The sequence below is a fragment of the Castanea sativa genome, chromosome 4, assembly GCF_040712315.1.
Source record: "Castanea sativa cultivar Marrone di Chiusa Pesio chromosome 4, ASM4071231v1".
Lineage (NCBI taxonomy): Eukaryota > Viridiplantae > Streptophyta > Magnoliopsida > Fagales > Fagaceae > Castanea > Castanea sativa.
The window spans coordinates 51,159,556-51,186,123 of record NC_134016.1 but is presented as its reverse complement, the minus strand read 5'-3'; the positions used below and the strand labels follow the sequence as shown (position 1 = coordinate 51,186,123).

The window sequence follows — 26,568 nt, the reverse complement described above, 5'->3', positions numbered from 1 at the left end:
AACACAAGAAATAAATAAATAAAGAACAAAGACCTTAACTGAAACACAATGAAAAAGAACCCAGAAAGTTTTTCCTCCAAGATAAAAGACCAATGTCTGTTGCAATTCAAAATAGAAATAAAAGAAGAGAACCTAACCTTACCTCTTCTTCCTTTTATCTTTCAACTCTCAAGGTAAGGTTACAGTGAGTGTTGAAGTAAACAATTCCCAGTTGGCAGAATAGAGCTGCATAGCCTTCAGTCTTGAACAATGGAAATGGTGTTGTTGTACACTTGTATTGAATTGTACCCAGTGGCAGTGGCAGTGGCAGTGGCAATGGCAGTGGACCATAACAAAAAGCAACCAAACTTTCTTTGTGGGGTAGGACGATATGGTCCAGCCCAACTGACTAATCAAGCCCATACGCCTCAAGAATTGGCCCATTTTGTTCACTAGGAAAAACAAAATAAACCCAGCTTCAGATTTTCCCTGGGTAGCTTTGGTTCTTAACTTGTTACGTCGATTGTGAAAATTTTGGAGATATTTCTGCAAAAACCTTCTCTCTCTTTTTTTTTTTTTTTTTTTCCTTCTCTCTCTCTTGTTTTAATGAAAGAAAAGTTAATTCGAGGTTTCTTTATTAAGCTACAAAGTTTGCCAGTTGTTTGGAATTTTCTAAATTAATGAATTGATAGCAATGCCATTGCCAACTAACTAACCACAGACTAACTATAAGAGCATTCTCATTGGCAATTGTAAATGGGAAATGTGGGGGAAATTTAGCCCAACAGACGGACTTGTAAAATCTAAGAATTGCAAATTTTTTTGCAATTGTGCTACTGTGGCATCCTAAATATAGGATGACAATATAGCACAATTATAAAAATTATAATATATTTTAATTCCAAAGATCATTGTAGTACTATAGCAGCAGCACAAAAATCATATATTATTTTATTTTAGTAGGTAATATATATATTATTTTAATGAGTAGAATAGGAAAATAAAAGTTCGGATGTTGGTTTGTGTTGTAAAATTGTATGATATAATTGATAAAGTAACTTTTTGAAATGGTAAAATAGAATAAGATGGAAGTTGCGGATGCAAATGCTCTAACAATAAAACATTTGACCATTAATTAAATTAATTAGATTTAATTATAAAAATTCAAAACACTTTATTTCCTCTTTTATAATTCCTTAACAATTAGGTTATTAAATGTATCAAAAAAAAAAAACAATTTGGTTATTAAAAGGGGGTAACAAGTGCTTGTAAGATGTGGGAGATAAAGGTCGGGAGTTCAAGTCTCTAAGAGGAAGCTTTACATACATATACACTTAGATTAAGCTAAAGTAGATTTTCTATCTTGTAAAAAAAAAAAAAAAAGGTATAACAATTTCAAAGCATTTTATAACTCCAATTCGGCTTGGTCAATTGGTTGGGACTGAGTGGGTTAGTGGGCAAATACTTGTGTAAAAATAAATAAATATATATATACACACACACATACATGCAATAATCCCAAATGAGCATTCCATTACAGTGTGTATCTGTTCAAGTTTTCATGCCTCTTATACTCATTTAACTTCCACAAAGTTATGATCAGGGTTGCATATGTGCTGGAGGAGCTTGGAATTTGGAAACCTAACAAGTGTCATATGGGATTTGGTTGTAATAGAAATTAAGAATTATTCATAGGTTGAGTGCATAAGCAAAGCCTTGAAACACATCTCTTTGGCATTCATGTTGTCCTGACATTTGTATTGGTTTATAATTCATAGTTCTATACATCACAAGGAAATCTGCCCACTTAGAATAACCTGTTTCAAAATAAAAATATGTACCACATTCTTTAATGAGTGAAACTGTTTCTAGTTTAATCCTTTATCAACAGAGACTACACTGAATTGAACACAACAGGTAGAGAATGCAACACCATGAGTCTTGGAATCATATTCTTCGTTTGGGAGGTAAGGCATTTGGTTCCAAGTGCCAAGAGCTTTCTGGAATGTCATATCTCCCAATTCCAGGCACTCTGAAAGCAAGAATTCGATGAGAGAAACCAAGCATCTTTGATTGGGAAACTGAATGAGTGACATCAAACCCATCAATTTGTAGCCTATTGAAGAAAGTCAAGCAACCCTTCACCTCCTCCAGCCTGGCAACTGTTATCTCATCCCTTTCGTGCAAGTCCGACAGAATTTCAACAACCTGACATTGGTAATGTTCATAATCAGAACGCTTCCATTTGCTATTTTAGTTCTTGTACACAGCCCAAATCTCACCTTTTAGCAGGTAAATTTTGTAGATTGGCTCAACAGTACTTTTTTGGCAGTTAACATTATAGGAGAACTGTGACATTTCAAGGTTGACACTAGCTCCACTAACCTTAAATTTCCCACAAACTATGGGCAGGTTTTCTCTCTTCCAGTCAATCTCATGGTCAAGAATGGGTAGAGGTTCTAGGAAAGTCACACATACTTGGCTCTCAGAAATTATATCATCTACTCTGGTGTACTGCCGTGGCAAAAAATCCTTTCCACTGTTCACAGCCCATACCTGACCTGTGGCAAAATCATTTAATGACCAACTAGCCTTCAAAAGTTTGTCTTGTGGAGATGATTTTGGGGAAGGAAGTCCTCCCAATGGAATAGAGCTAGGAAAACTACTAGCATTCCCATTCTTTGGTGCCTTTTGGGAGTCATTAATCTCCTGAAACATACTATCAGGCAAGGCCAACTGATCAAGCTCAAACATCCCATCAACAACTTTATCAATTTCTCCACCTTTAAACCTATATGCCGGGATATTTTGAGAGAATATATACAGATTATCTGGGGAGATATGGAAAGTGACAGGACTCCCTCCAATTTTTTGTCTCTCAAAGATGCTTTTAAAGCCATCTGCTTTCACCAAACATGCACCATCTGCACCCAAATATTTTGAAAAATCTGAGAGAATTTCAACTAGCTCAAATTTACATTCTTTTACAAAACTATGATCATGGGCCCATTCAGGAAGATTCCAATCCTTATACAGTGCCCAAATCTCACTTCATTTGGGGAAAATTTCAAATTGTTCATCCGTGACGCCACGAATCCATGAGCATTTGTAGGATGAGACCATTGGCCAGCTCTCTCCATCATTCATCTCTGGATTCAAATCAAATGACCCACAAGCAACAGGTAAGCCAGCATCACACGATCTTCTCTCACCAGCACTAATAGGGATTGGTTTTAACCATGTAACAAGAACTGATCGTGCTGATTTGCAAGCAACTCGAGCATACCGAAAAGTATGAGGTAGATTTGCTCTATATTGAGCACCCCAGATCTGACCTACCTTGAAATGCTCAGCTTTTCTATCATTCCCAAAGGACTAGTCCTGACAAGGCCTTTTCTGTGCCAAAGGTTTTGAAGAACAAGACAAATTCTCCTCCAAACTGATGGGCTGTGATGTTGACAAATTTATATTGTCTATAGACAAATCTGCGTCCCCTCTAATGTTCCATCTACAATTCAAATCCTCAGAAACTTTACTGGATGATTGTTGACAAATAATTCTATCATGTTGCTGCTCAACATCAAGAGAATTTTGAAGTTTGAATCCCAAAGTTCCAATGTCTTCTGAAAATATCATAGTTTTTCTACAGCTGCCACCCAAACTTTAGCTTGAAAATCCACTCTGACACACAGAAGAGTTTTGAGCATTGATCATGGCTTCCGTACTTGCTATATTTTGACAGGATAATTCTCTTTTATTAAAAGATTGATCATCCCCCCAAAAAGCTTTTCTTTTCAAATCATATGCAGAACGTTTCTCATGGTCAGAATAGAATGGAGAATGCATCTGCTACAAGTTTCAGAGCCAATTCAGTGCCAGGAAATGTTTTCTTGATAGGTTGAAACAATGTGAGGAGCCATTGGTAACGAGATTTAACAGCATCCATTGTAGAATAAGGTGTAAGCTGAAGAACCCAGTAGTAATCAATTCCATAACCAGGAACCGTCATATTGGAAGCAGATAGCATGTCGCAGACAGTCATCATTGAGCTGATGTTATCAATTGCAGGAAAAAGCTGCCGTGCCTTGAGTAAGTTAAACCTGGCACCACTATAGTCATTAATACTAATAAATTTTTGTTCAGCATTTTGCTGTTCTAGAAGTGCCTTCACTCTATTTTCGTTCATGTCTGGTATCCTCTAAATATCCTCAAATTCAGTAACCAACTCCAAATGATCCTAAATTTAGTGATTCCAAATCAGCGAAGTATCGAAACTGCAATCAAAGCGATAGATGGGATTGACATCAACAATGAGAAATATGTATAACTTACAATGTGGAAAATTGTCACTAGCAAGAGTTGGAAGAGGTTCTTAAGGCAATATTTACCAACACAAACCAAACAAATTAAAACATCATTGTTCATGGGCAGCCTAAGGGAAACATCATCATTGTTTCCATGTGTACAATAAGAATCATCTTTGTAAAACCTCTATCATGACAGATAATTATAAAATGATTACAATAAGAATCACCCTAACAGAGACATTACCAAAACAAATGCATTATTGCAAACTTATAAAAGCTACAAAAATATTCCACCCACTAGGCTCTAAGAAATTTAACACAAATTTAAAATAGAACCACCTTAAATTGCCTCTCAGCAAACCCACAACAAAGGCTTTCTAGTGTGTGTGTGTATATATTTATATATATCTCCACTGCCCATAGTTGCATCCATCAGTTAACTTCAACTCAAGTTTTTGTATGGTGATCAGTACCCAGAGATTAAAACCAAAAGCTGAATGCTCTGAGTTGATTTGAGAAGCATTCAGTCAAAACCATTAATTTCTAGCTACTTTTTCAATGCTAAACCATACAAGAGTAACCATGCTTTATGAGGAAATTAGCAAAATAAAATTTCAATTATGGATTAGCAGATTTAACATATGAGGCCACTGAAACAGAAAACTGAATAAACACTGGCCCATTATACAATACTTGTTTTAGACAGGCATTTTCACGAACATTGTATTCGAAACAATATCATAAACTAATTTTATAGATCAGTCCCATTAAAAAAATTTATTATAGATCGGTCACACAATTCAAAGTCTCTAATTACATACCCATAACAACAATCCTCAACCCATTCAAGCAAAATGCCATAACAACAAAAAAAAAAAATGTAACTTTCTAAAGATATAATAATCAAGTACACATTTTCATTCATGAAATAGCATATATAGCTCCATCACATACTTTATGATACATCATAATCACGGAATGAGCTAAGTTAACATGAGCTAAGTTATATTCCCGTCACAACATATATAGTCCCACAAGGGAACACAAGGAATAAATAAATAAATAAAATAAAACCTTAACTGAAACACATTGAAAAAGAACCCAGAAAGTTTTAGCCTTTACCATGGAAATGCTGTGTTGTAGTTTGAATCCAATGCCAGTGGCAGTGGCAGTGGCTAACCAAGAGGGGCCACGTTATGAACAATAATAAGCAACCAAACTTTCTTTGTGGGCAGGATATGGTCCGGCCCAACTATCCAGCCCATTCACCTTAGGACTTGGCCCATTTTGTTCACTAGGAAAAAACATAATAAGCCCAGCTTTAGATTCTCCTTTGTCAGGTTCACCATCTCTTTTTTTTCCTTCTATTTTTTGGGTAAATAATGATATTTTTATTTGCAAAGCCAAAGTTCTAAGTATTCAAGAACGAGCTTCACACATGTATTAACGTATATACTTAGATTAAGTTAGAGTATGGTTTTTATTTATATATAAATAAAAAGTAAGGCAACTTGTCTGTTAGCATCTACAAGAGCCTAAGAAGGGATAGAGTTGATAGATTGATGTCCTCAATAAGTTAGATTATGATTTGACGCATTAAAAGATACGAGACAAAAGGAAAATGATACAACAATAAACTTGCAAAGAAGAACTCTGATATCAATTACAATCAAATGAAAATCCATGCCAAGGTGTAAGTCTAAAATGTTAATAGAGTCAATAACAACTTTGGCATCTCCTTCAAAGTGGGCAGTCTTGCAGCCTTGGGGAATAGCAATTCAAATCCTTGTTCTTATGGTCTTCTTTCTTTCCTGTGACTATCTCTAGGGCCACATGTCATTGTCATTTTATCAAAGGGGCACAATATCATGTGTAATTTGTGAGAAAGTATTGTTAGAAATATTATAAATTTGACCATTTAAAACTTAACAAATGTGTCCCCAATTTTTTTTTTTTAAAAGTAATTTTAATCTTCATTAATTACATTTTCTTTTTAGTAAGATTTGAAGTAGCCTTGGCATATTTCAATTTTTAAATATAAATATAGGATATGGAAATGGATTTTTTACATATTCAAAGTTGTATAATTTGGCACTTCATTTAAAAATTTTAAATAACGTGATAGTATGTATCTTGTACATAGTTTGATTTCATAAAATAAAAAGTTTTCAAATAATATGAATCCCCAAAAGATGAGTGAAAACCTTCAATAATTTAGGAGTCACACTTTGTTTGCTTGGGAGATTCTAAATGGATGGAAGTGCTTTAATCAAGTTAATGTTAGGGACCAAAATCTAATTTTTAAATAAAAATGGGCAAAATCATCATCACCATAAACTTTAAGGATGTAATTTGCACTTTAATTTTGAATTTAATTGAGAGGTACAATAATTGTAACTAAGCTTTGTTTAAAGAAAGAGCGTGTGACTGATATAGGCTTTGTTATAGGTTTATTGAGGGTGTATGTTTATTGAGCGTGTGACTAAATTATTACATTTTCATATAATATGCTTAATTTATATTCCAAATAAAATTTCAACCCAACCTAACCCACCAAAACCAACCCAAAATGTCTAGTTAGGTCTGTTTTATCAGGTTGATGATTTGATGCACACCCTAACTTAGGTGGTAATAAACAATAAAATATTACTAAATAATTAAGATATAATTCTTAAAGAATTGTCAAGATTCTTATAACTTTAGTTGGTACTTCTTAGTTTTTTCAACATGAACATCTAGAGTTCAAACCTCATCTTCAATTATTAAATATAAAAAAAAAAAAATCAAATTTTGCTGTCTGTACAAACAGCAAAATTTGATTTTGATTTTTTTGTAAGCATGTTTTTTTATAGGTCACGTTTTTAGTAGTGTGTGTGAGTTAATTATTTTATTAAGAAAGAGAAAAAGGCAAGAGAGAGAGAGAGAAAAAAGGCGGTTAAAGAAATGGAGCGAGTGGACAGGGATGAAATGTCGCTACTATTTAGTTTAAAAGTTTTGTAACAGACAAAAAAAACATTCATTTAAAGAGTTAAAAACAGCAAATACAGCCCCCTTCAAATGCGCATCTCCTCCATCTCCTTTTATTATTAACCATAAGCCCATAAACTAATCACTATTATCATCATTTTTATTAACTTAAATTAATTTTAATCTTATTCTTCCCAAACTAAAGGGCGAGAAAATTTGTTTCTCTCTTTCTCTTTCATTCTCAATTGGAAAAACGATTACATTATTGGATAATTCATTGCTCTACAAAACTCAAAAAGAGATTAAGAGATTAACAGCCACAAGTCCATTATGCAATATTGATGAAATTTCCGATGCTACTTATTTTAAAGTTCCATTTGGATATAATAATAGCGTAGTCAACTAAATTCAATTGGTAGATAAGGAGAATACTTCATTTTTTGAGTAACCTCACTAAAATTAGTAACAAGCCAACAAATCAACTAATTAAGTTGTTGTTACAAAAAAAAAAAAAACTAATTAAGTTGTAACGTATAACTTATATGTCTAGCTTATTTTGATTAGTAGTTGATCAATAATAATAGGAATTTGTTGTTTTAATTCATCGGGCAGTTTAATGTGTGGCACTTTGAGATCCATTCCCTGCCTACAAGCTACAAAGTATCTCATGATATTAGCTTAAAAATGAATATTGGCTTGATTGTTTGTTTCATCCCATGTTTGAAATATTAGAGGTAGTCATGCAGGGATTCACCTATGATTTTTTGCATTTTTAGAGAAAACAACAAAAATAAAAGATAAAAGTTTTTCTTATTAAAAAAAAAAAAGATAAAAAAAGATAGAAGTTTTAAAATGGAAATAGCTATCACAAATTATGTAAACAAGTAAACATAGTCCGATTTATCAAAAATGACGAATTAAAATCCTATCTAAACAAGTAAACATAGTGGGATTTATCACAAATGATGAACCAAAATCCCGTCTAAAATATGTTACTCTTTTTGTGTTAAGTTTAGAAAATTGATATAATCCAAATGAACCTAAATAAAGGCCCAAAATATGACAATTTTTTATTTATTTCTACTCTATTTTTTATATTGTTTTTTACATTGTTGAGTCTTGAATCTTGATGAATAAGCTCAGGTTATGCGTTAACCTTATAAATTTGTTCTTTAAATTTGTATTATTTAAGAACCAAAAAGGGTGTTGATATGTTTCTTGTGGCATTTTTCTCAATTACATTACTCGAAAGCAAGAGATCTTTTTTCTCACCAAGAATAAAAGTTGGAATCATAAGTAAATGAGAGGCAAGAAGGTGGCAGCCAAGGCTATGCAGATAATAGGAGCATTCCAAGTGCTTTCTAGATTGGTCGTTTTCTATCTAGATTAAAACTTTATGACCTTTCAACTGGTACTTCCTTTTTCTTCTTTTTACATTCATATATTCTGAAATCTATTCTTTCCAGTGAATTTACTTGTCTTATAATCTCTAACAAAATCAATTTATTCATCTGATACGCCTTTTTGTTGTTCTTCTTCTATGTGCTAAAATATTATAATTATTGCCTATAACACTAAATTAACTTTTCCGATTCTCAAAAAAAAAAAAAAAAAAAAATTCCAAAACCTATTGCTCTAGATTAATGACTTTTTTTTAGTGTAATTAATTATTTTCTTCTATGTAAAAACTTCTATAGTTTTTATTTTATTATTTTTGGGTTTTTTGGTTGCATTTTATATGGCAAGAAAAAACCTAGAATTTTGCAAACAAGTTGAACAATGGGAGGGATTATATTATATTAAAAAAATGATTGAGACATAAATTTTTATTAAAGAAAGGATGCCATTGATAATAGACATGGCATGCCTAACATTATTGGTGTTAGTATTTTCTTTCCCTCTTAAATTGTAATTTATTTTTTCAAGTGATCATAATTTTAGGCAAATTTAAAATTTAAAATTTTTAAAGGCTCAAAAATTTAAAATTTTTGTTCAACTAATCTGTGCATCGCATGAATTAACGACTAGTTATTGCAATTAGTTTATCACTTTAAAAATTTTGTTGCTAAACAATCACAATTCACTGCCATAATACTCAAGAGACTTAAGTCATAGTGGGACATATTCTGTTTCAAAGATTGTTGAATTTTGATACAAGTAATGAATTGGTATTGACTAGTCAAACTACTATGTAAAATGCGTTGCACCTTCATAAAGATAGTCAAATTACCGTGTAAAATGCGTTGCTCCTTCATAAGACTTATACAGTCAGTCAGTCAGTCAATCCCTAATGTGTGGTTGAAATTGAAAGCATTAAACAAACTCCTCCAGCACAATACAATAAGATGGATGAATGGATGGATGGGTCCGCTTCCTATAAATAAGTCCTATGCCATTGGTACCAAACATAATAAAATCATAAATCATCAGTTTTATTATTATTTTTTATAAAAGCACGATGATGAGGGCTGTTACTTTAGCCCTTCTCCTTTGTTTGCTCACTATTCATCCTCCTCCTATCTTCTGCACTGCCCACTCTGACTTTAAGGTTCGTTGCACATTGAAACTAGATTAAAACTTTATGAACTTCCAACTGGTAATTCCTTTTTCTTCTTTTTACATTCATATATTTTGAAATCTATTCTTTTTTAAAATCTATTTTTTTCGGTGAATTTATTTGTCTTATAATCTCTAACAAAGTCAATTTATTCATCTGATATGTCTTTTTGTTGTTCTTCTTCTATGTGCTAAAATATTATAATTATTGCTTATAACACTAAATTAGCCTTTTCAATTCTTAAAAAAAAAAAATCTTTTCCAAAACCTATTGCTCTAGATTAATGACTTTTTTTAGTGTAATTAATTATTTTATTCTATGTAAAAACTTCTATAGTTTTTATTTTATTATTTTTGAGTTTTTTGGTTGCATTTTATATGGCAAGAAAAAACCCAGAATTTTGCAAACAAATTGAACAATGGGAGGGATTATATTATATTAAAAAAATGATTGAGACGTAAATTGTTATTAAAGAAAGGATGCCATTGATTATAGACATGGCATGCCTAACATTATTGGTGTTAGTATTTTTTTTCCCTCTTAAATTGTAATTTATTTTTTCAAGTGATCATAACTTTAGGCAAATTTAAAATTTAAAATTTGTGTTCAACTAATCTGTGCATGGTACGAATTAACGACTAGTTATTACTATTAGTTTTCACTTTAAAAACTTTGTTGCTAAACAATCACAATTCACTGCCATAATACTCATAGACTTAAGTTACATATTCTGTTTTAAAGATTGTTGAATTTTGATACAACTAATGAATGGTATTGACCAGTCAAATTACCGTGTACAATGCGTTGCACCTTCATAAAGATAGTCAATTACCGTGTACAATGTGTTGCACCTGTATGTGTAAAATGCCTTGCACCTTCATAAAGATAGTCAAATTACCAGAGTAAATTGCGTTGCACCTAGAAAATTGATATGTATCCAAATGAACCTAAGGGCCTACAAATAGAGGGTCCCACCTATAAGACTTACTCAGTCAGTCAGTCAATCCCTAATGTGTGGTTGAAATTGAAAGCATCAAACAAACTGCTCCAGCACAGTACAATGAGATAGGATGGATGGATGGGTCCGCTTCCTATAAATAAGTCCTATGCCATTGGTACCAAACATAACAAAATCATATATCACTATCACTAACATAAAAAAAAATTGGCTCATATCCATGACATATTCATAAAATTTATTCTTGATAATCTCAATTTTGGTCCTAAAATAATCACAATTTTGGTTAATAATAATTTCAAGTCTTTACTAGTAAAGCATATGACTTTTGGAACTAGGCAGCCTTATACTAGACTTTTCAATGGCTAGATAAAGAAATTTCACAATATCAAACAAACCCATTGTATACGATAGGAAATTATATTGTCCTATTGAATTCTGTTGACTAGTTTTGATTAGGAAATATTTTGTGCCAGAGTATCACACATTTTCAATTAACTTGGATGATAATTTTCGCAATATATTATCAAATGGAGAAATAACTAGAGTATATTCAATGTTAGTGTACATGGGAAGAAATTTGTTCCTAGTTAGATCTTTTAAGAGAAAGTTGTATCGAGCACGAGTGAAGACTTCCAAGATACAAACACTAACAAGAATTTTTTTTTTTTTTTTTTTTTTATAACTTTTAATACATTCTACCCATGACACTAGTTTGTTACCTATTTTTTACTAACATGTATATATATATGTTTTGTATAATTTATTATACCTATATGCAATATTGATGAAATTTCCGATGCTACTTATTTTAAAGTTCCATTTGGATATAATAATAGCGTAGTCAACTAAATTCAATCAGTAGATAAGAAGAATACTTCATTTTTTGAGTAACCTCACTAAAATTAGTAACAAGCCAACAAGTCAACTAATTAATTTGTTGTTACAAAAAAAAAAAAAAACTAATTATGTTGTAACATATAACTTATATGTCTAGCTTATTTTGATTAGTAGTTGATCAATAGTAATAGGAATCTGTTGTTTTAATTCATCGGGCAGTTTAATGTGTGGCACTTTGAGATCCATTCCCTGCCTACAAGCTACAAAGTATCTCACGATATCAGCTTAAAAATGAATATTGGCTTGATTGTTTGTTTCATCCCATGTTTGAAATATTAGAGGTAGTCATGCAGGGATTCACCTATGATTTTTTGCATTTTTAGATAAAACAACAAAAATAAAAGATAAAAGTTTTTCTTATTGAAAAAAAAGATAGAAGTTTTAAAATGGAAATAGCTATCACAAATTATATAAACAAGTAAACATAGTCCGATTTATCAAAAATGACGAATTAAAATCCTATCTAAACAAGTAAACATAGTGGGATTTATCACAAATGATGAACCAAAATCCCGTCTAAAATATGTTACTCTTTTTGTGTTAAGTTTAGAAAATTGATATAAATCCAAATGAACCTAAATAAAGGCCCAAAATATGACCATTTTTTATTTACTTCTACTCTATTTTTTATATTGTTTTTTACATTGTTGAGTCTTGAATCTTGATGAATAAGCTCAGGTTATGTGTTAACCTTATAAATTTGTATTATTTAAGAACCAAAAAGGGTGTTGATATGTTTCTTGTGGCATTTTTCTCAATTACATTACTCGAAAGCAAGAGCTCTTTTTTCTCACCAAGAATAAAAGTTGGAATCATAAGTAAATGAGAGGCAAGAAGGTGGCAGCCAAGGCTATGCAGATAATAGGAGCATTCCAAGTGCTTTCTAGATTGGTCGTCTTCTATCTAGATTAAAACTTTATGACCTTTCAACTGGTACTTCCTTTTTCTTCTTTTTACATTCATATATTTTGAAATCTATTCTTTCCAGTGAATTTATTTGTCTTATAATCTCTAACAAAGTCAATTTATTCATCTGATACGCCTTTTTGTTGTTCTTCTTCTATGTGCTAAAATATTATAATTATTGCCTATAACACTAAATTAACTTTTCCGATTCTCAAAAAAAAAAAAAAAAAAAAATTTTCCAAAACCTATTGCTCTAGATTAATGACTTTTTTTTAGTGTAATTAATTATTTTCTTCTATGTAAAAACTTCTATAGTTTTTATTTTATTATTTTTGGATTTTTTGGTTGCATTTTATTATTGTAGTATTTTTCAAGTGTTGAATTTTTATTTTTAAAAAAAATGATTGAGACATAAATTTTTATTAAAGAAAGGATGCCATTGATAATAGACATGGCATGCCTAACATTATTGGTGTTAGTATTTTCTTTCCCTCTTAAATTGTAATTTATTTTTTTTCAAGGCTTAAAAAATTTAAAATTTTTGTTCAATTAATTTATGCATCGCACGAATTAATGACTAGTTATTACTATTAGTTTATCACTTTAAAAATTTTGTTGCTAAACAATCACAATTCACTGCCATAATACTCAAGAGACTTAAGTCATAGTGGGACATATTCTGTTTCAAAGATTGTTGAATTTTGATACAAGTAATGAATGGGTATTGACTAGTCAAACTACCGTGTAAAATGCGTTGCACCTTCATAAAGATAGTCAAATTACCGTGTAAAATGTGTTGCTCCTTCATAAGACTTATACAGTCAGTCAGTCAGTCAATCCCTAATGTGTGGTTGAAATTGAAAGCATTAAACAAACTCCTCCAGCACAATACAATAAGATGGATGAATGGATGGATGGGTCCGCTTCCTATAAATAAGTCCTATGCCATTGGTACCAAACATAATAAAATCATAAATCATCAGTTTTATTATTATTTTTTATAAAAGCACGATGATGAGGGCTGTTACTTTAACCCTTCTCCTTTGTTTGCTCACTATTCATCCTCCTCCTATCTTCTGCACTGCCCACTCTGACTCTGAGGTTCGTTGCATTGAAACTAGATTAAAACTTTATGAACTTTCAACTGGTATTTCCTTTTTCTTCTTTTTATATTCATATATTTTGAAATCTATTTTTTTTTTAGATCTATTTTTTTCGGTGAATTTATTTGTCTTATAATCTCTAACAAAGTCAATTTATTCATCTGATACGTCTTTTTGTTGTTCTTCTTCTATGTGCTAAAATATTATAATTATTGCTTATAACACTAAATTAGCTTTTTCGATTCTTAAAAAAAAAATCTTTTCCAAAACCTATTGCTCTAGATTAATGACTTTTTTTAGTGTAATTAATTATTTTATTCTATGTAAAAACTTCTATAGTTTTTATTTTATTATTTTTGAGTTTTTTGGTTGCATTTTATATGGCAAGAAAAAACCCAGGATTTTGCAAACAAATTGAACAATGGGAGGGATTATATTATATTAAAAAAATGATTGAGACGTAAATTGTTATTAAAGAAAGGATGCCATTGATTATAGACATGGCATGCCTAACATTATTGGTGTTAGTATTTTTTTTCCCTCTTAAATTGTAATTTATTTTTTCAAGTGATCATAACTTTAGGCAAATTTAAAATTTAAAATTTTTGTTCAACTAATCTATGCATGGTACGAATTAACGACTAGTTATTACTATTAGTTTTCACTTTAAAAACTTTGTTGCTAAACAATCACAATTCACTGCCATAATACTCATAGCCTTAAGTTACATATTTTGTTTTAAAGATTGTTGAATTTTGATGCAACTAATGAATGGTATTGACCAGTCAAATTACCGTGTACAATGCGTTGCACCTTCATAAAGATAGTCAATTACCGTGTATAATGTGTTGCACCTTTATGTGTAAAATGCCTTGCACCTTCATAAAGATAGTCAAATTACCAGAGTAAAATGCGTTGCACCTTCGTAAAGATAGTGTAAAATGCGTTGCACCTAGAAAATTGATATGTATCCAAATGAACCTAAGGGCCTACAAATAGAGGGTCCCACCTATAAGACTTACTCAGTCAGTCAGTCAATCCCTAATGTGTGGTTGAAATTGAAAGCATCAAACAAACTCCTCGGGCACAATGCAATACAATGAGATGGATGGATGGGTCCGCTTCCTATAAATAAGTCCTATGCCATTGGTACCAAACATAACAAAATCATATATCACTATCAGTTTTATTATTATTTTTTATAAAAGCCCGATGATGAGAGCTGTTACTTTAACCCTTCTCCTTTGTTTGCTCACTATTCATCCTCCTCCTAACTTCTGCACTGCCCACTCTGACTCTGACTCTGAGGTTCGTTGCATTGAAAGCGAGCGACACGCCCTTCTCAACTTCAAGCAACACCTTACAGATCCTTCTAACCGCCTTGCCTCTTGGGCTGCTTCTGCATCTGACGTGGATTGCTGTCACTGGGTCGGTGTTGTCTGCCACAACCGCACTGGTCATGTCCTCCAACTCCGTCTTGGAAGCTATTATCCTCTGTATGACCCCGAGCTTACAAATTTTGATGCCCAATATGAATACGACCAATGGGAAGCTCAATATGAAGCTTATTCGAGGTCCAGATTTGGTGGTAAGATAAATCCTTCTCTGCTTGATTTGAAGAATTTGATTTACTTGGACCTCAGTTACAATTATTTTGGTGGTATTCCAATTCCCAAATTCCTCGGTTCAATGGGGAGCTTAAGATATCTTAATCTCTCCGGTGCGGGATTTGGGGGATTGATTCCTCATCAACTTGGGAATCTCTCTAATTTGCACTACCTCGATCTTGGATGTTATTATGAAACTTTATATGTGAAGAACCTTCAATGGCTCTCTGGTCTTCCTTTACTACAACACCTTGATTTGAGTTATGCAAACCTTAGCCAAGCCTCTGATTGGCTACAGGAGATAAACAAACTCCCTTCCTTGTTAGAGTTGCGATTGTCAGTTTGTAAACTTTCTGGTTTCATTCCACCACCGATACCCAGTAGTATTAACTTCTCATCTCTCACCACTCTTGATCTTTCATACAACAGTTTTGAAAACACTTCGAATCTGTTTTGGGTCTTTGGTCTTCATAATCTGGTTTCTCTTGATCTATCTTGGAATCAGTTTGAAGGTCCAATCCCTGTTAATCTCCAGAACTTGACTTCTCTTAGGCACCTCGATCTATCTGGGAATCAGTTTCAAGGTCCAATCCCTGTTCATCTCCAGAACTTGACTTCACTTAGGCACCTCGATCTATCTGGGAATCAGTTTCAAGGTCCAATCCCTGTTCATCTCCAGAACTTGACTTCACTTAGGCACCTCGATCTATTTGACAATGCTTTCAACTCTTCAATTCCCAATTGGCTGTACAGTTTTAGTCATCTTGAGTTCCTCAACCTTGACTCCAATAATTTGCAGGGTACAATCTCTAGTGCCATTGGAAACCTAACATCTGCCATTAGCATAGGCTTGTCATACAATGAACTTGAAGGAAAGGTACCAAGATCTTTGGGTAATCTCTGCAACTTAAGGAAAATTAGATTGTCATACAACAAATGGAGTCAAGAGATATCTGAAATCTTTGAAAGTCTATTAGGATGTGCTTCAAATGGACTAGAGATCTTAGATTTGTTTAATGCTCAACTGTCTGGGCAGTTAACTGCTGAACTTGGGCAATTTAAAAATCTGGTCATTCTTTCTTTGGGGTATAATTCAATTTCAGGTCCAATTCCATGGTCTATAGGAAATCTTTCGTCCTTGAGATCCTTAGACCTTGAGAGTAATCAAATTAATGGTACTCTCCCTCAAAGTTTTGGACAACTTTCAAAATTAGAGTCTCTGAATATTGGTTTAAATATGTTGGAGGGTGTGGTTTTAGAAGTTCATTTTGCTAGTTTAAAGAGATTGAAAACACTTTTTGCGGCTCAGAACCGACTGACTTTAGAAGTAAGTGACAATTGGACCCCTCCTTTTCAACTCAACCATTTAGATTTGGGATCATGGGATTTAGGGCCAAAATTTCCTTTGTGGCTCTGTTCACAAAGGCAACTTTTTACCTTGGGCATATCCAACACAAGGATTTTAGATGCAATTCCTCCTTCCTTTTGGAACTTGACTTCTCAGCTTTCTTATCTAAATATCTCTCATAATCAGATCTATGGAGAGATTCCACATATCCCAATGATTTTGTCCTCTTTTTCAATACTTGATATGAGTTCAAATCGCTTCAAAGGTCTGTTACCTTGTATATCCTCTAATGTGACATTTCTTGATCTTTCTAACAATTCACTATCCGGATCTATTTCTCACTTTTTGTGTTACAAGATGAATGAGCCCAAACATATGCAGTTCCTCAATCTTGGAAAAAATCTTTTATCAGGGAAATTAAGTAATTGTTGGATGATGTGGAAATACTTGTATGCCTTAAATTTGGGAAAAAACAATTTCACTGGTAGTATTCCAACCTCCATTGGATCTTTGGTTCGCCTTTCGTATTTGCACCTAAACAACAACAGGTTCTCTAGAAAATTACCATCCTCTTTGAAAAATTGTAAACAGTTGGTGACCATTGATGTTGCTAAGAATGATTTTGTTGGAAGCATACCTTCTTGGATAGGACATAGACTTTCAAGCTTGGTGATTCTTAACCTTCACTCAAATAATTTTCACAGTTACATCCCAGAAGAACTCTGTTCTCTAACATCACTCCAAATCTTGGACCTTTCACATAATAAGCTATTTGGAAGCATACCTAAATGTGTCCACAATTTTAGTGCCATGGCCACAAGTAACAGTCCAGATTATCCCTTTCTTTCATTCCAAGCGTCAGCAGAATATTTTTCTACGCCTATTGAAAGTCAATTGGTTACAATTAAGGGAAAAGATCTTGAGTATTCCACCACTCTTCAACTAGTAAAAATTATAGACCTTTTCGACAACAATTTATCAGGTGAGATCCCTGAAGAAGTGACTCGTCTCAAAGGATTACAATCATTGAATTTGTCATTTAACATCTTGACCGGAAGAATTCCTGAGAAAATAGGTGATTTGGGATCAGTGGAGTCTATTGATTTCTCAAGCAACCAACTTTCTGGTCAAATTCCTCAAAGTATGTCAAGTTTGACATTTTTAAGTCAGTTGAACTTGTCAAACAACAATTTGATTGGGAAAATCCCATCAAGCACTCAACTACAAAGTCTCAATGCATCCAATTTTTTTGGAAACAAACTTTGTGGACCTCCACTTACTGATAACTGTACTATAAAGGACGTACAACCAAACACTAAAAATAAAGAATGCAAAGTTTTTAGTGGACTTGAGGTAGATTAGTTTTATGTGTTTATGACACTTGGGTTCATTGTTGGATTTTGGGTTGTATTGGGTCCTTTACTGTTGAATAGGCAATGGAGGGTTTTGTACTTTCAATTCCTGGATCACCAAGGGTACAAGCTTAGGGGTGTAGTGACACAAACTTGGCAATGTTGTAAGTAATTGTTGTAAGATTCTTAATATTTAGTGCAAATGTCATGTAATCATATTAATCAATAGTTTGATGATTTCTTTATGATCTTGAAGCTCATAACTTCTTGTATTACTTGCTATATATTCGCTCCATTAAAATTTATGAATATGATGTTTCTTCTTATGAACGTCAATGTCAGTCCAATTTGTAATTTTATTATTCCTATAGATTGGTGGTGTAAAATTACAGTTAAGTTCTTAAAAAGTAATTGATATGTTAAAAGTAAATATTCAATTCACTGCAACGATGCCCATTTTCTCTTTAGAATCTCTTAGTGATCACTTTGTAAAGTCTCAATGAAAAAGACAACATGTTTCTGCATATCTGGGCAAACTATTTGGTGGATTCCTTGCAACTGGTATCTAAGAAGGAAGCTTAGCCTCCACTATAGAGGAGTGCGTCTCAAAAGTATACTTTGTCCCTGGAGAAAAATTCAACCTTCAATGTTTATTGGGAAATAGGTGATGACCCACATGGTGTGCTAGTATGCTATAGGTTTTTTGCTTCAGATTTTTATTTTATTTTATTTTTTTTGAGAATCAGAAATTTCTATTTTTGTTCCATGTCTTGTAACTACACCTTTAAGATCATGGTCAAGGAAGGCAAAGAGTCCAATCAGAGAGAACTATTTGCAATCAAAGAAAATTGGAGAAAGAGGGCTTGGATGGGGTGAGGTTCATGGTGGATGTGAGTCTTATGGGAATTTCTAATATGCTCAAAGAAGCTTTTCCCACTATGAAGAATTGGAGGGATTGTGGGTCATGTCCTCCTAGGCCAGGCAAGTAGGACATCCCAAAATCTAACTCAATTCTAAAAAGTGAATTAATAAATACATGTTATTCTTTTGTAATTTTGAATTTATGTCTCTACATAGGTTGGTAAATACAGTTACATGGCTTTTTCAGCGTGTATCTTTGGGCTTCGTGGTTTGATAGAGGCGTTGCAATAAGAGGTTTATTTCCTTTGACGTTCAAGTCTCTTATATTCCCCCCAGACATTGATACCCCTGGTTTAGTAGAAAGGTATGGAAATTGAGTTGTCTATGCCCTTAATTACGCTGCATTTTTTTAATTTATTCTTAGCAACATATTGGTGACACATTGTGTTGCAACTTGCAAGTGACAGGCTTGATTAGGAGCTTGTGTTTAGTTGTGACAAATATATTTTTATGACTCCCAACTCTTTACTGTGAGTTTGCTTTAAATGTAACAGACGGCTTTTAACATACTGGATTTATTGATTACAAAAGTTCATATTTTGTGGTACATTGAATTTAGCGTTCCCAACTCTTTACACTTTTTGCTTTGAGATTTGTTTCCCTTTCATGATGTCCCTTCATTGCACATTAGAAAAATCTGAATCCTAATCTCGAATATTTGGGTTGGTACCTAGATGTGTATGTGTATGTTTATAAAATTAGGTTTGCTGAAGAGGGATTTGTGTCTATCTAACAACGATACCCAGTATTAACTTCTCATCGCTCACCACCCTTGATCTATCTAACAACGGTTTTGAAAACACTTCGATTCTGTTTTGGGTCTTTGGTCTTCATAATCTGGTTTCTCTTCATCTATCTAACAATCAGTTTCAAGGTCCAATCCCTGTTCATCTCCAGAACTTGACTTCACTTAGGCACCTCGATCTATCCTAGAATCAGTTTCAAGGTCCAATCCCTGTTCATCTCCAGAACTTGACTTCACTTAGGCACCTCAATCTATCTCACAATCAGTTTCAAGGTCCAATCTCTGTTCACCTCCAGAACTTGACTTCACTTAGGCACCTCGATCTATCTTGGAATCAGTTTCAAGGTGTTAATCTCCAGAATTTGACTTCACTTAGGCACCTCGATCTATCCTGGAATCAGTTTCAAGGTCCAATCCCTGTTCATCTCCAGAACTTAACTTCACTTAGGCACCTCGATCTATCCGGGAATCAGTTTCAAGGTCCAATCCCTGTTCATCTCCAGAACTTGACTTCACTTAGGCACCTTAATCTATCTTCCAACGCTTTCAACTCTTCAATTCCCAATTGGCTGTACAGTTTTAGTCATCTTGAGTTCCTCAGCCTCTACTTCAATAATTTGCAGGGCACAATCTCTAGTGCCATTGGAAACCTAACATCTGCCATTAGCATAGACTTGTCATCCAATGAACTTGAAGGAAAGGTACCAAGATCTTTGGGTAATCTCTACAACTTAAGTGAAATTAGTTTGTCAGGCAACAAATGGAGTCAAGAGATATCTGAAATCTTTGAAAGTCTATTAGGATGTGCTTCAAATGGACTAGAGATCTTAGATTTGTCTTATGCTCAACTGTCTGGGCAGTTAACTGCTGAACTTGGGCAATTTAAAAATCTGGTCATTCTTTCTTTGAGGAAAAATTCAATTTCAGGTCCAATTCCATGGTCTATAGGAAATCTTTAGTCCTTGAGATCCTTGGACCTTCAGAGTAATCAAATTAATGGAACTCTCCCTCAAAGTTTTGTACAACTTTCAAAATTAGAGTCTCTGAATATTGTTTTAATATGTTGGAGGGTGTGGTTTTAGAAGTTCATTTCGCCAGTTTAATGAGTTTGAAAACACTTGTTGCGGCTCAGAACCGACTGACTTTAGAAGTAAGTGACAATTGGACCCCTCCTTTTCAACTCAACCATTTACATTTGGGATCATGGAATTTAGGGCCGAAATTTCCTTTGTGGCTCTATTCACAAAGGCAACTTTTTACCTTGGGCATATCCAACACAAGGATTTTAGATGCAATTCCTCCTTCCTTTTGGAACTTGACTTCTCAGCTTTCTTATCTAAATATCTCTCATAATCAGATCTATGGAGAGATTCCACATATCCCAATGATTTTGTCCTCTTTTTTAGTACTTGATATGAGTTCAAATCGCTTCAAAGGTCTGTTACCTTGTATATCCTCTAATGTGACCTTTCTTGATCTTTTTAACAATTCACTATCCGGATCTATTTCTCACTTTTTGTGTTACAAGATGAATGAGCCCAAATATATGCAGTTCCTCAATCTTGGAAAAAATCTTTTATCAGGGAAATTAAGTAATTGTTGGATGATGTGGAAATACTTGTATGCCTTAAATTTGGGAAAAAACAATTTCACTGGTAGTATTCCAACCTCCATTGGATCTTTGGTTTCTCTTTCGTATTTGCACCTAGACAACAATAGATTCTCTGGAAAATTACCATCCTCTTTGGAAAATTGTAAACAGTTGGTGACCATTGATGTTGCTAAGAATGATTTTGTTGGAAGCATACCTTCTTGGATAGGACATAGACTCTCAAGCTTGGTAATTCTTGACCTTCATTCAAATAATTTTCACGGTTACATCCCAAAAGAACTCTGTTCTCTAACTTCACTCCAAATCTTGGACCTTTCACATAATAAGCTCTTTGGAAGCATACCTAAATGTGTCCACAATTTTAGTGCCATGGCCACAAGTAACAGTCCAAATTATCCCTTTTTTTCACTACCCTTGTCAAGTGAATATTTTACCTCAACTATTGAAAGTCAATTGGTTGCAATTAAGGGAAAAGATCTTGAGTATTCCACCACTCTTCGACTAGTAAAAATTATAGACCTTTCCAACAACAATTTGTCAGGAGAGATCCCTGAAGAAGTGACGCATCTCAAAGGATTACAGTCATTAGATTTGTCATTTAATATCTTGAATGGAAGGATTCCTGAGAATATAGGTGATATGGGATCAGTGGAGTCTATTGATTTCTCAAGTAACCAACTTTCTGGTCAAATTCCTCAAAGTATGTCAAGTTTGACATTTTTGAGTCAGTTGAACTTGTCAAACAACAATTTAATTGGGAAAATCCCTTCAAGCACTCAACTACAAAGTCTTCATGCATCCAATTTTTTTGGAAACAAACTTTGTGGACCTCCACTTATTGATAACTGTACTATAAAGGATGTACAACCTAACACTGAAAAGAAAGAATGCAAGGCTTTTAGTGGAGTTGATGTGGATTGGTTTTATGTGAGCATGGCACTTGGATTTGTTGTTGGTTTTTGGGTTGTATTGGGTCCTTTATTGTTGAACAAGCAGTGGAGATTTTTGTACTTTCAATTCCTGGATCACCTAGGGTACAAGCTTAGGGGTTTAGTGGCACAAACTTGGTAGCATTGTAAGTAAATGTTGTAAGATTCTTAATATTTAGTGCAAACATAATGTAATCATATTAATCAATAGTTTGATTATTTCTTTACCTTCTTCAAGCTGATTAATTCTTGTATTTCTTGCTAAATTCACTCCATTAAAATTTATGAATATGATGTTTCTTCTTGTGAACATCAATGACAATCCAAGTTGTAGTTTTATTATTCCTATAGATTAATGGTGTAAAATTACATTTTAGTTCAAAAAAGTAATTGATTTGTTAAAAGTAATATTCAATACCTTGCAATGATGCCCATTTTTGCTTTAGAGTCTCTTAGTGATCACTCTCTGAAGTCTCAATAAAAAAGACAGCATATCTCTGCATATCTGGGCAAACTAAAAATGCTCTTTGTTACAAATTGAAAGCTATTTGGTGGATTCCTTGCAACTAGTATCTAAGAAGGAAGCATAGGCTATAAAGCATAGGCTATATTGTTCACTTTGTAAAGTCTCAACAAAAAAAGCTCATGCATATCTCGGCAAACTCTAAATGGGCTCTTGTAACAAACTCAAAGGCTATTTGGTTGGATTCCTTGCAACAGAAATCTAAGAATGAAGCTTAGGCTAAAGAAGAGTGTGTCTCCTAAGTCTTCTTTATTTGGAACTAGTTGACGATGCCCACGTTGTGCAGGTATTCTATAGTTTTGCTTCAAAATAAATTACAATATTTTTTCTATGTAGTTTTGAATTTTGTGGCTGCATCTTTTATATCACATTCAAGGAACACGAAGAGTCCAATTAAAGAGCAATATTATATTAGAAGAAAATTGGGGAGACAGGGATTGGATGGCAGGAGGTTCAAGGTGGACATGAATCTTATGGGGACTTCTATATGACCAAAGCTTTTTCCTGCTAGGGTTTGGTCAAGATTGTATGATGACCCAAAATGTACCTCAATTCTAAAATTTGAATTAATAAAATGTGCATGTTATTGGCTGTTGATTGGAATTGTGTGTCTACATGGGTGGGTATACAAGACTAAACTGTTGATTCAATGAGTATGTTTGGGTTTCGCGGTTTTACAGAGGTATTGCAACTGGAGATTTGTTTTTGATGATGTCCAAGTCTTTCTTATATTGCCTCTGGACCTCAACACTCTTAATTGAAAGGTATGGAAACTGAACTGTTGGCCTCCTTAATTATACTGCATTTATTTTGACCTTAGCAACATATTTGTGACACACTGCATTGCAAGTAACAAGCTTGATTAGGAGTCTGTATTTAATTTGGAGAAATCATCTTTTATGAATCCTAACTCTTTAGTGTGAGTTTCTTTTACATGTAAAGGAGAGCTTCCAACAAATTGGATTTAGTGACTGCCAGAGTTTATAATTTCTGATATTTTGAAATCAAAATTCCCAACTCTTTCTACTTTTTGCTTCGAGATCCATTTCCTTTCATGAAAACCCTTCATTGTACATTAGAAAAATCTGAAATAATCATGTATGTATATATTTGGGTGGGTAGTAGATAGGTATGTGTATGTTGATAAAATTAGGTATTGGTGAAGAGGTATTTTAGTTGAGGTGAAATGGGGTTTTGTTGAATTAGTGATTTGCAGAATTGAGGTATGGATTTTTTGTGAGTTAAGAATCTGAAGGACATAGAATTGAGAGAGAGTTTGTGGGGTGAACTTAATTGTCTGTGGTGTTTTGTTGGGGTTCTAATGTTGCTTGCAATGATTTATCAACACTTCTTTTTTTACACTTGTTTGGCATGGTAGAAAGTTGTCAACTTGAAAACTTTTTGGAGATTAAAGGTAGCCCTTTTTTCGGTAACATTAGGGTCACTACAGTGGGTACTTTTATATGCTATTAACTCTGGCAATGAGCACCCTAAAATTTGAATGAGGGTTTTGAATCATTTTTGGCAAATGAATTTTCCTTTCTCAATCATTCCTAAAAGAAACTTTTAGTAAATGAGAATTAGATAAATCTAAAATATTATGATGAGTATAAGCCTAACTCAGAAGGCCAAAGACTCTTGAGGCAATAACTAAAATCAAGGCAAAGCTTTTGTACAACTAATTTTTTTTGGCTTGATAAAATTACTATAGGACAAAGTTTGCCTCAAAATCAGGTTGGGGGAGTTTCCTCCAACTTGTTATGTGATGGTTTATAATACATTCGCGTGTGTTAAATCACAAAATTTATTAAATCATTTAAACAAGTCACATGAATTTTAAGTAAGCCATATGATTAGTACTACAAGTGAATAATCTTTTGAATTGTCATGTAGTGGGTTGGAGGAATTTTCCTTCAAACTGATTGGGAGAAAAACTCTATCATTACTGTTGTGTGTGTGTGTGTGTGTGTGAGAGAGAGAGAGAGAGAGAGAGAGAGAGAGAAAGAGAGGGGGGGGGGGGTTAAAGCTAAATATGAAGACATCTAGCTTGGAGAGAATATCCAACTATGTCCCTGAATCTTGTCAAAATTTAGCTACATAGTTTTTGTTATAACTGGGAAGTCTATGATCATCTTATAGCTGTGTGCTTCGGTTATAAGCATTGGAATGCTTTATGATAGAACATTTTTAAAATTTACATATTAGCCTTCTAATTAACTTCTTTGTATATAAATATAATGTAATTTTCCCCCAACGCATGGTAGACTTAAAATGAAAGTTACGAGTCATCAATAATTTTGAAATTAATATGTAATTAGCCTATATGACCTCACTTTGCAATAGAGTACCATGGAAAATTAAAAGTGGCTTCAAGTTTTTGCTGCTTAGATAGGCCTTTTGTGCAATATATCTTCACATTGGAGTCTCTGGTTTCTACAGTTCTACAAATATGATTAGATAGTGTTAGGTTCCAGCATTTTATCTAAATATAATTCATGCATTTAGGTGTTAGTATATCTGTCATCACCCTTATCAGTGCCATTGCCATATTATATGCTGGTGCTCGTCTGTTTTGCTTGGATGTAAGAATTCTGTTATTAAACAGTCCAAGTGCATATTCCATGTTGCATTCTCCCTCATCCTAGAGGTTGTGAGCTTACTTCACACCTGAAAGTAATGCTAAAATCTGGATTATATGGACTGAAATCCAAAAAACTTTGGTTGACAATAAAACTTTTGAATTAAGTTGAGTTGTGTGTGTTTGCAGTAGGATATTAGGCGACACAATATTGCACTTTATGCAGTAGGAGAGTGTATGTCTTTATAAAGACTTAGACAACTCGAAATTTTTTTTAGTAAAGCAGCCCAAGATTATATTGGTATTATCTGTAGCTTTCTTTTTTGAGTGAAGTTGAAGTATACTTGTTTCAATACAGTTGTCTTTGGTTTCCTATGTAAAATTCATTAATATCCTCATCCTATGTAAATTTTCTTTTCCATTAGTAATGGAAAATGTTGGTGCCTTTAGTTTTCCCAATAAAGCTCAACTACACTTTACCGCAACCATATGCCTTGGTTACATTAAGCTCATACAATTTTAAACATTACACAATATATATTGTAGTATTTCCATTGGCCACATTTCTTTTGCTAATCATTAGACATTGTGTTATTTCTGATTACCTCATATGTTCTTGGTGTAATTTTAGCAATTGCTAGTGTTACTATGGTAGGTTTTGGTAACTTCATATGATTCTCCTTTAACAAGAATTGTCATTTCTCTTTCCACCACTTAAATTTGTAAAATTGGACTCTATTTATGGATTTACAAATGTCATTGTATTCCAAATACAACAAGGTTCTCCAGTATTTATTAAGTATTTATCCAATTGAAATTAAGGGTCTGTTTGGATACCACTTATTGTTGAAAACTGAAAATACTGTAACAAAATAATTTTTAAATGTGTGAATAGTACTGCGGGACCCAATTTTGAAGAAAAATTTGCTGAATTAGACAACTTGTGGGTCCCGTGAACAGTGCACGAGACCCATTGTATTGGACACAAACACACTGAAACTAAATTTCAGCGTAATCCAAATGGGGGCTAAGTTTCTATTTTCTATTTAAGCAACGAGAGTTTATTTATCTCGTGTAATATAATAGTTTTAGATTTGTTTAGTACATGGATTGTGACTTTTTAGTTTCTAGTGAATATGGTTGAATACTTGAACCTTATCCAAACCTTTCCAAACTCTAAGGACAAAGTAATTTTTTGTGTGTTCCAGTTAGCTCAACAGGTAAAATTTCTGATGGTTGAATAATAAATCTGAGGTTCAATTCCACCCTACACCAA

The 26,568-nt window shown here is 33.3% G+C and overlaps 1 protein-coding gene and 2 pseudogenes across 1 annotated transcript; 2 read left to right on the top strand and 1 right to left on the bottom strand.

The window, feature by feature from the left end:
• Nucleotides 1-1,926: 1,926 nt before the first annotated feature.
• On the bottom strand, nucleotides 1,927-3,615 carry LOC142633087 (uncharacterized). Its single transcript, XM_075807359.1, has 4 exons — nucleotides 3,366-3,615; nucleotides 3,100-3,239; nucleotides 2,365-3,006; nucleotides 1,927-2,187 (listed from the first exon to the last, which is right to left on the bottom strand). Exons 1-4 carry the CDS (start codon nucleotides 3,613-3,615, stop codon nucleotides 1,927-1,929), a joined length of 1,293 nt encoding a protein of 430 aa, XP_075663474.1.
• An 11,251-nt stretch (nucleotides 3,616-14,866) lies between these two features.
• On the top strand, nucleotides 14,867-18,181 carry LOC142630279 (receptor-like protein EIX1; annotated as a pseudogene).
• Nucleotides 18,182-18,865: 684 nt separating this feature from the next.
• LOC142631365 (receptor-like protein EIX2) lies at nucleotides 18,866-22,403 on the top strand (annotated as a pseudogene).
• The last annotated feature ends 4,165 nt before the right edge of the window (nucleotides 22,404-26,568 follow it).

Coding starts and splice junctions, on each gene's coding strand:
- LOC142633087 (XM_075807359.1), bottom strand. CDS start 3,615: ATGATATTTTCAGAAGACATTGGAACTTTGGGATTCAAACTTCAAAAT. Junction 3,240..3,365: donor TTTGGCACAGAAAAGGCCTT/GTCAGGACTAGT, acceptor CTTGCAAATCAG/CACGATCAGTTCTTGTTACA. Junction 2,188..2,364: donor TAGTTTGTGGGAAATTTAAG/GTTAGTGGAGCT, acceptor TACCAATGTCAG/GTTGTTGAAATTCTGTCGGA.